The sequence below is a fragment of the Plutella xylostella genome, chromosome 22 (assembly GCF_932276165.1).
Source record: "Plutella xylostella chromosome 22, ilPluXylo3.1, whole genome shotgun sequence".
NCBI classification, from domain to species: domain Eukaryota; kingdom Metazoa; phylum Arthropoda; class Insecta; order Lepidoptera; family Plutellidae; genus Plutella; species Plutella xylostella.
In genome coordinates, this window is record NC_064002.1 from 5,601,346 (window position 1) to 5,617,289 (window position 15,944).

Below are 15,944 nucleotides of genomic sequence, written 5' to 3' on the forward strand. Positions count from 1 at the left end.
TATTTTTATTCTCACTAATTAACTTCAAGTAGGTGGGTACTTAGTACTTACACTTTATTTTAGCTTTAGTAGAGAACAAAATGGTTTCGGCTCATGATGGCAATATCCGTTGAGGTAACTTTCCATTTGCACTTTAGAAGTACCTACCGACCTACACAATTTAATCAGACAAGGTAAGTGATTTATGATGAACCCTTAAACAGGGTTAAACAACACATAATAGAGTCGGCAAAGCAGGTAGGAACTTACCCAGCTACTTGTGTTGTGCGTAGCTATAAATCACCTTGTTTCGTGTTAACTACGTGCGTAACTTCAGTGTTTCTTTTGTTATTAAAAGCTTTGTAACTAACTTTTATAAAGCTACTAAATTTAAAAGTGATGATCGAAATTCCGACTGTAAGTATGTTTCTTGGGGAAAGTTGTTCAGTTTGATCAGTACAACACATGGTTTAATTTTTCTTAGGCATATCATTTACACCCAGTTTTACCTACGTACAATATATATTATGTATAATTGTGGTGTCAGAAAGTGTTCGTGGCCGAAAAGCACCCTTTTTCAACTCCGCCGTCATCCCACTTTCCTTCCAACTACGACAAAATTCACACACCACCTGTCCATTGCTGCACCAACAGGTGGTCCCACGGGCTGCTGTTCCACCAGGCGGTGGTGGACTGCGCGCGCGCCGCCATCCTCCTGCCGCTCGGCATCGCCGTGCTCAAGTGCGTGCCGGTGTACAAGTGTTCGCTCGTCGAGACCGCCTTCTTGCTGTTGGTAAGTTTATTTTCTTGCCAGCCAGCTCCACGTGCTTATGATGAAAAACTAAACTCGTGAAAAAGTTCCAGTAGCAATAGCAGCAAATTAGGTACTCCTAAACTGATTGCAATATGCAAGTAAAGTACTTACTTATATTTTAAAAATTGGAGTCGTTTATGGGCATTTTGTGTGGAATTTCAAGTGGAACTTTTTCATTGCTCATAAGTGTAGTATGCTCACTGGGTAGGCGTGTGTGCCTATAGTAACGACTGAGCAGTTTGTCAACTTAGTCAACGTCTAGCGCACCATGAGTTAGTGATTGACACCAAAGCAGTGCGGGCCTACTGTTTTTTTATCGACCACAGTATTATACTTTATACCACACTATAATATTTTACAGATTGAACCTTTACCCATTATATATTGCCAAACAGCCATTTTCTCTCGACGGAAACCTTAGGGACATATTTCACTATCCATTATTTCAGGCTCGGATGGTTTGATCTGACAAAGATCAGTAAATAAATAGGGCACGAAGGGTATTTTGTTCATGTTATGTATGTATCTAAATCTATTTTGAGGAACATAAAGGATTTGTTTCGGGCAAAATTACGAAGTCTATTCAGCTACAAAATAGTCGCTGGTGATTTGACACAATGCTCGAATGTGCGCGGTTGTGGTCGCAATTATGACGGCTTTGAGTAATTTGAATAAATTTGCATTTCCAATAGTGCATCCCGCGGCCTCCATGTTTTCACACGTTAAATAAACAGTGGAACTGATAGGGAAAGCCAGAGAGTATGTTTATTTATAATAATCATGTATTTCCGATAACACTATTCAATAACATAATCATCATCACGTTACCTTGCCACCCACCAGTAACTACACACATACACACTCATGACCATGACACATGATGGGTTTTACCCATTTTAAAATAATATTTTTCTAACACTCTGTATAGCTTTGCTACAACGTGAGTTATTCCCATCGCAATTCGATCAGTCGGAAGCACACTCATTTTACTATCACAAAAGCTTGGAAATTGCAAAGAAAATCCTGTCTTTAGCTGCTCCGTAAAGATACCGTTTAACCTCATTACAAAGTCGGAATAAAAGAGAAATCTCAGTTTTACAACTCGGTGTCCGTGAAAGGAAAAATATCATTTGCGTCTACAATGGGGGGCGAAAGCTTTAGCGCCATTGTGGGTGATTCTCTGCAGCCAAGAACAAAAGGTCCGCTTTCCAATGAAGACATCAGACGTAACAATTGAGCTTAGGAAAACCATATTTCTTTGACTTACGCGGCTCAGGGAAAGTTGTGAGTTTCAAAATGAGTGGTGCGCCGATTTCATTTCAGTGTTTCTTGTCCACTCGGGCTTGTGTTAGACTAACTTTATTTTAGAAAAACGTAAGAGCATGCAAATTTCCTATTTTAAAATATGTTATAGCTTCAAGGAAAATAATTGACGTGAACGCTATTAAAATGTACGACAGATTTTCCTCCTTCAAATGCAAATGTGCACGAGCGCTGCAAATAAAATGCAAAATCTCAAATAGAACATTGCAGTATGCAATATTTTCATAGTAAACTATTAGTTGCAGATTGCCTGCTATTCTAGAGTCTATTAAAACATGTCATCGGAGAGGGAGGGTTGAATTTTATAAATGATCTATGAGAAGGCCTTATCGTACTCAATATAGGTATTAAGCAACGTCTTTGTTTAATTATGCAAATTTCTTATGACTTTTCAGCAAATTTTGGACGTTGTTCACTATGCTCTCTAAATGGCTCCGTATCATTAAATACTATCGAAAAATTTAGTTCACTTTCCAGTGATCTCACTGTATTAGTATCATTATTGCCCAGACTTCATTATTGGCTATTATCTACAGGCTGAATGAATATCCATCACGAGAAATATCCAATGTTAGCGTGACAGCTTCGCACTCGATTTAACATAAGTCTGCGTCGAAGTTGTGGTAACGATATTTATTATCTTGGCGCTTTGTCAAATAGAGGACAGATTCGATGTAATACCTACTATGTATATATACGGGATCAAATGGCTATTTTTTCAGAAAAACTTTATTTACATTATAAAAGAAAATCGGAGTGCCAAAAAATCATTCACATTTATATTCACGGGTAGAATTTTTACACAATATCATTGACTCAACAGTCTTGCAAATAAGTTTAGAAAAGATGACACTGGCGTTAATCAAAGTCACCTTAAATCCTTATTTATCATATACATATTATTATTATCATAGGTCATCGTTCAGTCTATATATATGAATCTTTCTGTTTTATGGCCGAATCCCGAGATATTTAATGATAAATGTACCTACGGCACTGTAATGTTTTATCTTTGAATAACCGCTCTTACCTACTGGTCATATATCATTTTAAAAATGGTTTAAACGGATACTAAAATGTCTTATTGCAATGAATTATATATCGTTTCTATACTGATATACGATTAATACGTTTTTATCAACGTCAGACATTCATATAAAGGTCTCCCGTATAACCGGGTCGGCAATATCATCGGGGTCCTGCGTCAAGACATAGTCGTAGAGTGCCTCGAACACGCGCCGCCAGCAGCTCAGCAGCCGGCGAGAGTGCAGCCCGTGCAGCGCGACCAGCCGCAGCGCGTCGCCGTCGTCCGCCGAGTAGGCCGTGAACCCCGGCACGTGAACCAGCTCCGCAGACACGTTGTGGAGTAGCATACCTGTCACTAGCACGGCCTCGTGCGGGAGGTAGGGAGCGCCTAGCGCTGCCCGAAGCAGCGGCAGCACCAAGTCTGTAGTCATAAGATACGCGGCGCCGCGCGCGTGCGGCGGGTATATAGGATAAGGGTATATAGAGGTGGGAACGTGCTCCCGCTCTGGCGTCCCCTTCGCCTCCACCGTGCCCCACACCGCGCCGCGCGCGCCCGCCGTGTCAGATATGAACTGCAGCAGATACGGCATGTTGACGAACACGTCGTCATCGGTCTTCAGTAGCCGCGGCGCTAGTGGACAGTAGAGTAAGACCCACTCGAGCATGTGAAGAGTTTTGAGGCCCAGCATGGGGTAGCCGTCTGGCGATTTAGCCACGATCAAGTCGCCCCAGGTGTGCTGCTCGTCTCTGAGTGCGCGGGTTTCCTTGGCGTCGCCCAGCATGAAGGCGAAGGCGAGGTCGCGTCGGTTGAGGAAGTGCCCCCAGGTGAGGCGGATGGCTTCGCGCCGCGCGGCGTGGCCGGGCGCGGAGGCCACCAGCACCAGCAGGCGGGTGCTCTCGCCACGCGCGGGGCACAGCTCCGGTAGCGGCCGGTGGAACCCCGCACGGAATATGTCGCGCGTCTGCACGGCCGCCGCCGCCGTCGCCGCGAGCAGTAGCAGCCACGAACCTGCGTGTGAACAGCTGTTATAGAGAATATTACTTACGTAGATAATAAGCTAGGTAGAGATAAGTATTGTTGTACCAAACTGAGGTAGCGCTGGAAGTTATTAAATATTTTTCATGTCACATTATAACACTTTTAGACTAAAATATTCTTCGAACTCATTATCGTTGATTTCAAATTGCTTAATTCCTAAATTGCTAAGGTCCTACGAAAAATAAATAATACAGCATGAACACAAAACGACTCGTCGTCATAATCCCAGTTTCCTGATCAATCACTTCGCTACGTAACTACGTATGTAAAAAATCACGTTCACTCACTATGCATTTTCCCAAAACACTCGTCAGTATAAAACGCTTTTTGATTGCGCACACATTTGTTTGGAACTTTCTAAAAATACAAACAATGGTTACAGCAGCAGGGCAATTAGTTAGCAGCTGATGGTGCAATGGCCGACACCCTCACAGAATGCGAAATAAGAACAAACGCTGTATCACGTAACCACTTTACATAGCTCACTGTTGCTTCCACTACCGTGTTTCATAAATAACATAAAAATAAAAACATTTGTTTCCTGAACTATTGTGTTATCTACTAGAACAAGGAACAACATACTACTATTATTTATAAGTCCATAAACAGACATCATTATTAGATCATGTATTAAGTCCTCAGATCAGCTGCTATCTACACGGGGTCCTGAGGACGAAAGTTAGAATTACATAATTTATTACACATGTGCCGTAGTAGATATCTCATGTTTGAAGTCCCAACTTCACTGATATCAGCATATATCTACATAAATTATCCTTACCCGTGTCGCATGTAGTGATTAACAATCAAACACAATGGTCTTTTAAAATTTGTTACGGATATTCAAATGAAACTCTTAATTTCAAATTGGATACTTCAAAATTAGTACCATTCTAAAAGCCAAGATAAATTGAATAATACTCCTAGCTTTAAAGTTCAAGAGGTTTTGTTTGTATGTCTATAGATAAATGTTTATATTCACAGGCCTTTTTGCGGCAACAGCCGACGACTTAAAGTCGAAAGTCAGATCCCAGAGATTTCGAGTTGCCCTTCTGTTTGTAAATATTTAACTTGACAAACTTTACAGGGATTTCACCCCAAAGGGCTATTATGGTTAAGCGGATGTTTTGCTTATTGCAACAATTTAAGTTATGTTTGTTTGTGTTTACGTTATTTGCGATCGTGGCCGAGAGGATATAGTTTATTTACTGGAGGACACGGGTTCGATTTTGGTGTGGCCATAACTGTCTCTGTTTATAAATAGTGGTTTCAAAGTTTAGTTAAAATGATAAAAACGGTGGGTCTTACAACTCGTGTTGGGATCTTCTTTTAAAAAAACAAACATAGGTACCTTATTCAATTTTTATTATAATATGGGTGATGGCACTAGAATTGTTACTTTCTCCAGAATTGAGTCATCCGTATTGACTCGAGCTGGAATCTTCGCTTTACTACACAGATCTTTGGGAAACTTTGCCGAGTGCCAAAGTTAAGATCTAAAATAACGTTGAAACAACTGTTACTATAATTGAAATTGATAAAGTTGGCCTATTCATGCTTGATCCAAAAACATATAAAGGATTTAATATGTTTTAAAAACTATAAAAGTTCATGGGGACATTGGTAGTTTTGCTACTATTACTTTTACTTTATCAATGAATTCTGTTTTCGTTACTTTGTGATGTTATGTAATGACTTAAGTGTATGTCTTTGTTATAATTAGTACTTTCCTAATTAATCGGAATACAAATATACATCTGAATGATTGCCATGGACCTTTAAAATTGCAGACGTACTTCAATGTTTTAGACACTCATTACAATATGCAATACCTACTATTTCGCTATTTATTACGTGCTTTTTATTCCTACTTGCTGCCTCCACTATAGCAGACCACCTAACTTTAATGATCTACGACACACACACTCCCTACAAACTTACAACACCCCTCTTTTTCCTCGATGCTCAATGGAATACCTTACAGGTGACGGTGTCGACGGTGAACATGCTGACGACGGTGCTAAACGACAGCCCCATCTTCCCGGAGAACGAGGAGGAGCAGGCCGACCTGTCCGCGCCGCTTCTCATGGACAGCCCTCAGGTACACGACACTTGACCAATGAGAGTGTAGAGATGCGGATCGAATGTGTAGAAATTGCGCGACGCCATTGGTGCGCGCTATGCCGCACCGTGGTTATTGGTTTTTGCAGGAAGTAAGGACGCGCTTCGAATTTTTCTTCTTCTCTCTGCAGCATACGCAGGTGGTTATGGGTTTAATTAAACAGCCGGCTACAGAATCAGCGCCACACTAGTATGTTTTAAAATCATAATATATTATTACAAAGGGATATTTTTGGACTGACCTAATGCAAACACACGAACCGATTTAAAAAATATGCTATAATTATAAAACTACATTATACATGAGTTTTATATATACTACTGATTATCCCGGAATTCTCACGGGAAAGCCTTTCAAGATTCTACGAAGCTCGCGCGGCAGAAGCTAGTAAAATATAAAAGAAAGGTTTGTATTTTATTACGGCCAAGCTACTGAACAACACGTACAAATAGTAGATGTTCTCTCGATCCCCGAGGACACTTCACTGGATCAAGTCTTATAGAAAAACATCTAGGTCACAACAAGATACTGTTTTAGGTTCCTTTTGTTCTCTTTTAAATGAAAACGATAAAATGTAATAAAAACTTTCACAGTATAAAGTGAGTTAACTAGCACTTGTGAGATATGAAATTGAGTTTACAACTAATTTTCTGAGTAACTTTATACTGAATCCGTCCTATTGGCAACATTAAATTCTCTGTAATGTAGTGTTTAATTGTGCCAAGCGCGGAGTGGAATGCGTTATGTGCCAGTCTACACAACTCGCTGAACAAACTACAAATTAAGCGAATTTGGCGCACAGTTGCAGCACGCACATGTTTCGACAAATAATATGAGAAAATAGCGCAGTTTACAAGAACGACGACTCGGTTTAGCATTTCCCATTTGTAAGCTAAGTTAAGCTTGTTGCTTTGTATTCATGGCAGCGCAAATGTTCAGTTAAAATACAAAATATTAGGTACTTACTCAGATTCCGTAACTTTTTCACCAACCAAAATGTTATACAAAAACTCTCACTGAAATGAAGTAGCCAACTTTAATAAAGTGGTGTACTTCCTCGCTGCCCCATCTCTTGTTTTATGACTTCGCATAATAGCGTAATTTTTCCCCCATAAAAGTTCTTGGCGGACCATTTTGTATGAAAATTACTGTTTTATTCAAGCTATGAAATTGTATTTGATAATTTTATGAACCCGTTGCCATCGCCATCCATCACCTCCTATCAATGTTTCTACAGGATGAATCTGAAAATCCATTAACTGATACGTTCCCTCTTCCGAATCCCAATTTACTCAACTAGATTGCACTCATAAAAACAAACAGCCTTTTGTTTCAGTGCGTGCTATTCGGAACGTTCATGATATGGTTTGCATCGATCACTATAAACCTGGGGCCGACGTTTTTATCCGGAGCTTTAGCGGCGAGCGCCGGGTCGTACGGTTCATACGGGCCGGCGCCGTCGTGCCCGCTGGTGCGCGGACCGTATCGCCACTATGTACTCAACGCGCTGTGGATTGGCGTCAACGCCGTGTGCGTCGGACTCACACTGTTCCACCTGAAGAAGCTACACCGGGACCTCACCAAGGTAATATGTCCACGTCTCACTGACTGCGAACAGTATGAAACATGTAGTGCAACATTCCGACTCAACGCTTATCAGAACAGAATTCCTAAACTCGTTCAGAAGGCTCCACATAATTCTCATCCTCGCCGGCGCGGCGGGTCGGTTGGTCCATTGCCAATATTCCATGTGGCGCTCCGTAAATAAGATTTAAATTTTCGTCAGACTTTTTCGGAAGGTTACGGCTTTTGCATTTTGCCAACGGAATATTTTTGCAAAAAACATTGGCGTTTGTAATTTGCGGGTGACAGCGCCCGCTGGTCCCCTTCATCGATCCAGTTTCAGAGGTAGAGCTGATGATGAATTTAAATCTTATTGCATGCAGGCTAACGTAGAGGCGGTGAGGGTGGCGGGTCTTGTGACCACGCTGGTGAGCATGGCGGGCGACCGCCGCATGGACGCCCTGCCCAACAGCATCGGGCCCCGGGTACGCCAGCTTCCATACCATCCGACACCACTCTATCTCATTGCAAAACGTCTTATTTTTATTGTATGGCAATGTTTTTTAAATCACTTATAAGCACTTTGAAACAGCACCACTTTTACTTGGTAATGAAGTTTACAATATCCAATTCCTACAGTACTTAACTCTTATTGATTGTGAAGCCCTAATAATTTAACAATCGTTACATGCCTAGTATACCTCAAATATTTTGTAAAGGAAATCTTAGTAGACAAAGAGGTCCCAGTACTCCCAGTTTAATTTAAATTCCGTTGAAATGAGATATGGTTGTGTTAAAAATCGGTTTCGTATTGTTCTTGTTTGGATTATTCTTCATGCGAGAGTATCGATTGCATGAATATTTAGTTTGTCTGCTTTTCATAGACACCGCATGCATGATTCAACGTCCATTTTGATGTTATGCTCGACATGCTCGTATAAACTTTTTATACTTTAACTTTTTATAATGAAATATCATTATCTTTAATTCAAAAACCTAAATAAACAGCAACAGCACTATTTAAAATTCAAATTCCTAATTAGAACACTAAACTTTTTCTATTTTAAATAGCTTTCTAAATTCAAATCTTTTGTCTGCTTGCCATCGCACGCTGTCCATTGCTGCCAACGTGAGAACGCTAAATGTTTTCTTCTTCTGGCAGACTGTAGATGGCCAGTTGGACGGGCAGTGCCGCAGTAGTGCCAACCTGCCGCTGGGCGGCGGGCGGCGCCTGCGCGGGTACCTGGCGCGCATGGAGCGCGAGGGCGTGCGAAGAGTCCGCATGTTCGTGGTCATCACCACCGCGTATATCTTATTCTGGGGACCGCTGTTCCTCGTCACGCTGTTCCACCATCCCTCGCTGACTTCGCATATAGCTTATGAGGTGATTGTTATCATTTATTTAGTCCAAGAAATATTTTAAATATTTTTTTAAAGATATTTCTACTACCAGTCTGCATAGCATAAACTGGTTTAGGGCAACTAGTGAGGTGTGCCAAAAGAAACTGTTGGAACCTTGTACACTTATTTTATTATTTTGCTATAGCCTCAGTTTCATCATACTCGGTTAGATCATAACCAGACCAGAGAATATTTGATGACTTTTGACACCTCTGTCAAGATTTTAATATGAAGATGACATATGATTGATGAACTAAACCCTTGTTATGATCTAACCGAGTATGATGAAACAGGGGCTTAATCTACTCAACTTTACACTCCCACCCTTCTCCCCCCACCAGATGTACTTCCAGATCTCGCTCCACATCTCGTACGTGCACGCGGCGGTGAACCCGCTGCTGTTCCTGGCGCTGCACCGCGCGCTGCGCCGCGCCGCGCTGCAGCTGTGCTGCGGCTGCTGCGTGCACTGGAGCCAGTTCGTGCTGGCCCTTACTGCTGCAGGTGACTGATTGGCTATATATTATGGTTTTCGTGGCAACAACTCTCTCAGCACAAGTTTGCTTGTGTTGGGTCCACCAACCCGCAAGGCCAGCGTGGTGGACTAGACCTAACCCTTCCTTCATTGGAAGAAGACCCGTGCCCCAGCAGAGGGGACGTGATGTTTTTATTGCCGTAGCTATGTGTGTGCTAGTCCTACGGCAGCTACGACGTAGCGCGTAGCACATGTTGTGCCGTGATCGGGATACGAATCGAACGGGTAAAATAATACGACCTGTACTGCAGCTGATTGGCTGGATATAGGGTTTTACGCGGTTTTGTTGTAATAGCCAAATTTGTGCTACGTGCTACGCCTCGTAGTAGCTAGTGCTACGGCGGCTACGACGTAGCGCGTAGTAGTCAGTGCTACGGTGGCTACGGCGTAGCGCGTAGCACATGTTGTGCCGAGATTGGGATACGAATCCAACGGGAACGGATAAAATAATTAATAGACCGGCAATCTCATCATACAGTTACGTTATTATTGAGATATATTCGTGGATACATGATGTTATATTGGAGTGTCGGCAATACACTACCTGTAGTATCTGCCGAGTACATTCACAATCAATGCTGTAAAAAATAAAATCAATATGATCACCATCAGCACCCAACCACCAACATCAGCCATTACAAGCAATACCCCTATTTGCAGCGCAATCCCCCCTCGCCCCGCAATCGTTCAGCCCGGCGGCCGCGTCGCCGGAGCCCCCGCCGGCGCCGCCGCCCCCCGCGCCCCTCGCCCCGCCCGCCCCGCCCGCACCGCACACGATGATGGTAATTACCTCTTATATGTAAGTGTTGACACCGTAATACGTGGTTTGTACTCACTGCACGAGTTTCTTAGATCCCTGCGTTTTTATTGGTTGTTCAAGATTTCGGTCGCGTTGCAAACTTGCAAACCGCGTAGGTTTGGTTTGTGTGTTTTTACGATTGTGATTTCGGTGGAAATATTGTTACATAAGCTCTCTAAAACCCGCATATAATAAAACAAAAATTATATGCTGGGAAGAAAATATCCACAGTTTTCTAGTAACTTTGTAATGTATGTTTTAATGCTCACTAAAAACTAGTTGAATTATAGTCGTAGTTGTGGAAGCACTATAATTTCATAGCCATAAAATAAAAGATACTTAATTGAAACTTGTAAATACCTGAATTCAAACATTACTAACATACTTTAGTATTAGCTTATCAGATTGGATACATTTAACACCCTAACGCTTTCAATATAAGAGAGCAATTTTTATGAGTGCATCCCATTATCCTTTTCTATTATTGAGAATAAATTTAAAATTTCAGTTTTTCATTTTATCTTTAAACCAAGATTAATTTGACTAAAGTTTATGGAGACAAAATACTTAATAAGTATTAATCGTTCGTTCAGATCTTTATATAACCTTGGATTAACAATAAACGAACCGTTAATTTCCGTTTCCAACTCTGTTTTTATCTGAGTTTATCTTGTGAACAGAAACTGTGTTGACACAAAAGAGGATATTTATTTTCACGAACATGTTGTAGATATTTTCCCTTCGTATATACAGGATGTAGCAAAAGTGGTATAGTAAGTCTAAAGCGGGTGACGCAATATTGAACTACGGTCCTATACATTGGTTACGTAATCTATAAAATTTGTATGAACAATATCTTATATTGTTACAAACTAGTTTTCAGAATGACCACCCAAGTCACTCCCTTTCAGCTTATAGTACCCACTTTATAAGGGCCTGCACGCACTGCGCTTTTTTGTAGCGTGACTTTCAGATTTTTGAATCGTATGATTATTTCATAATTCTGTTAAGAAATTACGGAATACACAAAAACGCACTGCGCACAGAGCTTAACACAAACTTACCCGTATACAAGAAAACTTAAAACATTACAAAACACCAGCATGAGCTTAGAAATGCACTCTAATTTACTTAGAACTTCTAAGTTAAGTTTTGCTTATCCGTGGCTATTCTAGAACTAACTCTAAAATGTTAACATAAGAATTACTAACTTGAACTGGTCCAGTTAAACTTTGTTCTATTCTACAAATAGCGCTACCCTCTTAGCATATCTTAAGCCGCACAGACCAAACTTAATACTAAACTTTATACTTCCTTGGTGCAGGTCATGAATACTTCAACTAATAGTAATAGTTTATTTCAGTGTCTATACATACTTAAATTATGCCTACTTTGATTAGGATTTCCTATCAAACACACAACTCGTGGTTACACTAATCAAGTCGTCTAAGTTTGGTACTTAACCTAACGCTGTCCTAAGATAAACAAGGCTTAACCTAACCTAAACCCGCCTCTGCCACCCTGTCTAAGCTGCACCACAGGTACGGACTTAGATGGCTCACGATGACAAATAGAGTGGTATTTTGTAAGTAACCGAAGTAAAAAAAATGCACATACTAAAAACTGATAAAAATAGAAGTATCTATTACTTATATGACTTACTATGACTATTTCAAGTGAACACGAAGAAACTTTGTTCTTGAATATCGTGTACTTGTTTTAGGCAGACAAAAAGGCATCCTGTATAGTTTTATACCCCGCGAGACACTTTACCTACTAAACCCTTGTCAAGTGAGTTTGTACACTGAGGGGAATTTAGGGCAAGTAAAACTAAACAAAACTAAAATGGAACCCGGAGAGGCCTGAGTCGTCCATCACTTACCGTCACGTGGGATAAGAGCTCTCGTCAACATTTTGTAAACTAAACGGACGACTTTTACTTTTGACATTATTGTTTAAGTGTTTCCATGTTACGGATTCTTTCAGCTAGCAAATCGATTTTTTACTAACAAAAAAGCATAGATTTCACAATAAATAAGAGAGATAAAGATATATTTTTTTTTATGAAACATAATATTTGGTCTAGTTTATTGGCATTGTATTCCTCTAAAAAAACATTACACCAAGATTTATAAGCTGACCATACTAAACTACGTAACTTTGTATGTGCTTGCTCTTTGATACCACTCCGAGCCACCTACGTCCTTACCTGTGCCTCCCCCCAGCGAGGGGGGGTTGAGAGTATGTCGAGTGTCTGTGTGCAGGGAGACGAGGATATGATGGAGGAGATGTGGAGCGCCAGCGTCCGCCGCGCCGCGCGCTCCCCGTCCCCGCTGCTGCCCCCACCGTGAGCCCGGCCCCCGGGGGCGTCCCCCGACGCTGAGGCCCCCGCAGCCCCCGGCCCCGCGAGCCCCCAACACGAAGCCACATATCCAACCACCGCCCAGTACGGCCGCTACTAATCTTATCGTCCACATTCAACGTTTTTTGTCTACTCGGTGTTGTACTCTAAGATATTATGTCAAACAGGTATCTTGTCTAGATTTGTGTAGGTATACGTGTAGTCATATGAAATTTATTATACGCTAAGTTGTGTCTTCGAATTAATAGAGAACGTAGGAGATAGATTAAGTGTAATTGTTAAATGGAAAATGTAAAGAGTAATAATTAAATGACCATTTTTAAAATGAGGATTAAACTACGTTTTAGAGAATTATCAAATAAAATATGGTACAGACGCCAATACTATAAATTAAACTAAAAATATGTGTATTAAATAAGAACTATAAAATGTGTTAAGATATTAAGAAATCAAGAGCAATTTTATCACTGTTTTATGTCCTAAGAAAGTAACTATCTACAATTCTACCTAAGTAGATTAAATGTTTTAGAAATTATTTTGGAAATATGGTGAGATATAACTACTTATTCAAAAACACTTATAGAAAAAATGCACGTTAATATAAATAATACAAATATTACTATATACTGAAGATTCATAATGTACCTACCTACTTGACTTCAATTAATCAAAACAACTTTAATTAAAATCTTGAAAAAATATGGTCGAAACTCGAAGTTAAAAAACTGATTTACTTTGTATTTTTCTTTACGTAAAGGGCTTATAAAAGAGGTGCGTAAATCGGCCGACAATCAAACAACTCATACTTAAGTAATACCTAGCGTTAATGTCTAGCACCAGTTTACTCTTATGGACCTGGAAATAAATGTCAAAAATATCTATAAAGAAAGTTTCACAGATTAAAAGTATATAAGTAATAATAAACAGAGATATATTTTTATGTAGATAATCCTCACAACAGTTACAAGAGTTAGAGTTACACACATTAGGTTTTAAATAATTTGTAATTAGGTATTTATAATTAATGTGGGTGATTTTGAAACTAATTCTTTGTTAATGTTTTAAGGGATGGTCCCCTACCTTTTTTGAAATAACTTTATAAATGTTACTTCTCTGTGTTGTTCAGATTAATTAATTTATTATAATTAAAATATTTAATTTAATATATTATGTACTTTGTTATTATATTACACATAAAGACTGATTCTGTTATGGGACATTTATTGCACATGTATTTATATGTTGTCTTGCCCGCTTCAGTATTCATTTATACATTTGTTCCTATGAAATAAAACTATGTACTTAGCTAAATCTATGAAATCTTATGACTATGAAGTAGTTATTTAAATTGAATAAAATTGACATATTTAAGACGTACTTACTTATTATATATTTACAAACTTTTAAAATTACATCTAATATGAAAGGCAATTAAGTTTGTTTGTTGTTTTGAAATTAATGTGCCAAATATTTTTATTTTCGTAGTATCAAAAGATTTCAGAATCATTTACAATTTTTTATAGCTATGATTGTATTGATACTGTAAATTTAATAAAAATATAGATAGTTATATGTACTAACTTAACTATAAATTTAATCGTGAATTTAAAGTAATGAAAGTAACAAGCCAAATTATAAAATTGTGTTCTTCCGTATAAAACAGATGACTAAATAATGAAGAATAAATATTTATTAAAATTCTCTAGTTTTTATTCACGCTGTTGTCCTAACCTATTTTCATTATAAGATGTACTTACCTACTTAGTGCCAATTTCTCCATTGTCGGTTATCTAACCGACAGGGATTGATTTATAAATTAAACATCATCTCTCCATATAAAATTCATGACAGATGTGTCAAAATTTAACCAATACTCCCTGGTTATGCTCTAACCGAGAATGGAGAAATTAGCACTTAGGGGAGCAAAAAAAAGAGCCAACTCAAGTGACGTAACATTTTGTGCCAAGTACCTATACCCTGGGTGGGCACTCTGGGTCATCAACTAAGACCAATCTGACTCGCCAATCCTTATACCTCGGTGGTAAAGTCTCTAGCTCAATCTTTTATTACCGACCCACTAAGCAGTAGTCCAGCCAACCAATGGCATGTTTTACTAACTTTAATATATTTAAATAGGCGAACTTAATGCTAATAGCATTTTATTCAAGTTAAAAGTTGTAGTTGGGGAAAGTGATAAAAGGCTAACGCCCTACCGTTAGCCTGAGAGGAAAAAATAAAACCATATTTTTATGTAATTTGTGAACTATGGGTAACTGCCTGCAATAAACGTTTATTATTATTATTATTATTAAATCACAAATAAAAGACCACTCAAGAGGATCTTCCATCACTAGGGGGTTTACTTATATCATATCATTTATCACGTTAAAGAATAAGTAAAAAACCGGCCAAGTGCGAGTCGGGCTCGCGCACAAAGGGTTCCGTAGCTTAAATCAACCTATCTCAAAAACTATAAGAGATACTTTGATCAAACCAAAAATCGTTGAAAGAGTTAATTAGCATGCATCACCTCTATTTTTTTTAGAATTTTATACCCCGTAGTTATAAAAATAGAGGGGGGGGGACATACTTTTTACGACTTTGAGAGCTGATATCTCAAAAACCGTTCACTTTAAGAAAAATGTTTTTTAGAAAACTTTATATCATTTTAAAAGACCTTTCCATTGATACCCCACACGGGTATGTACATCGAAAAAAAAAATTTCATCCCTCAGTTACATGTATGGGGGGCCCCACCCCCAATTCTTTTTTTTACTATTTAGTGTCATATTTTTGTAGCGTTTTATACAACACATATTCCCATCAAATTTCATCACTGTAGTACTTATAGTTTCCGAGTAAATCGGCTGTGACAGACGGACAGACGGACAGACGGACATGACGAAACTATAAGGGTTCCGTTTTTGCCATTTTGGCTACGGAACCCTAAAAATATGATCCTAAAACGAATCTACTCGGATTGA

At 39.3% G+C, this 15,944-nt stretch overlaps 1 protein-coding gene across 2 annotated transcripts in view; it reads left to right on the plus strand.

The window, feature by feature from the left end:
* LOC105380181 overlaps window positions 1-14,598 on the plus strand; it is a 38,850-nt gene extending 24,252 nt beyond the window's left edge. Inside the window, exons 4-11 of one of the 2 annotated variants that reach the window (XM_048629245.1) lie at window positions 634-772; window positions 6,166-6,282; window positions 7,640-7,888; window positions 8,250-8,351; window positions 9,029-9,250; window positions 9,609-9,768; window positions 10,460-10,581; window positions 12,863-14,598. In XM_048629245.1, coding sequence (XP_048485202.1) covers window positions 634-772; window positions 6,166-6,282; window positions 7,640-7,888; window positions 8,250-8,351; window positions 9,029-9,250; window positions 9,609-9,768; window positions 10,460-10,581; window positions 12,863-12,949 — 1,198 coding nt within the window. In that variant the 3' untranslated portion in view covers window positions 12,950-14,598. The remainder of the gene's footprint in view (window positions 1-633; window positions 773-6,165; window positions 6,283-7,639; window positions 7,889-8,249; window positions 8,352-9,028; window positions 9,251-9,608; window positions 9,769-10,459; window positions 10,582-12,862) is intronic. The other variant, XM_048629246.1, reaches the window with a different exon arrangement.
* The last annotated feature ends 1,346 nt before the right edge of the window (window positions 14,599-15,944 follow it).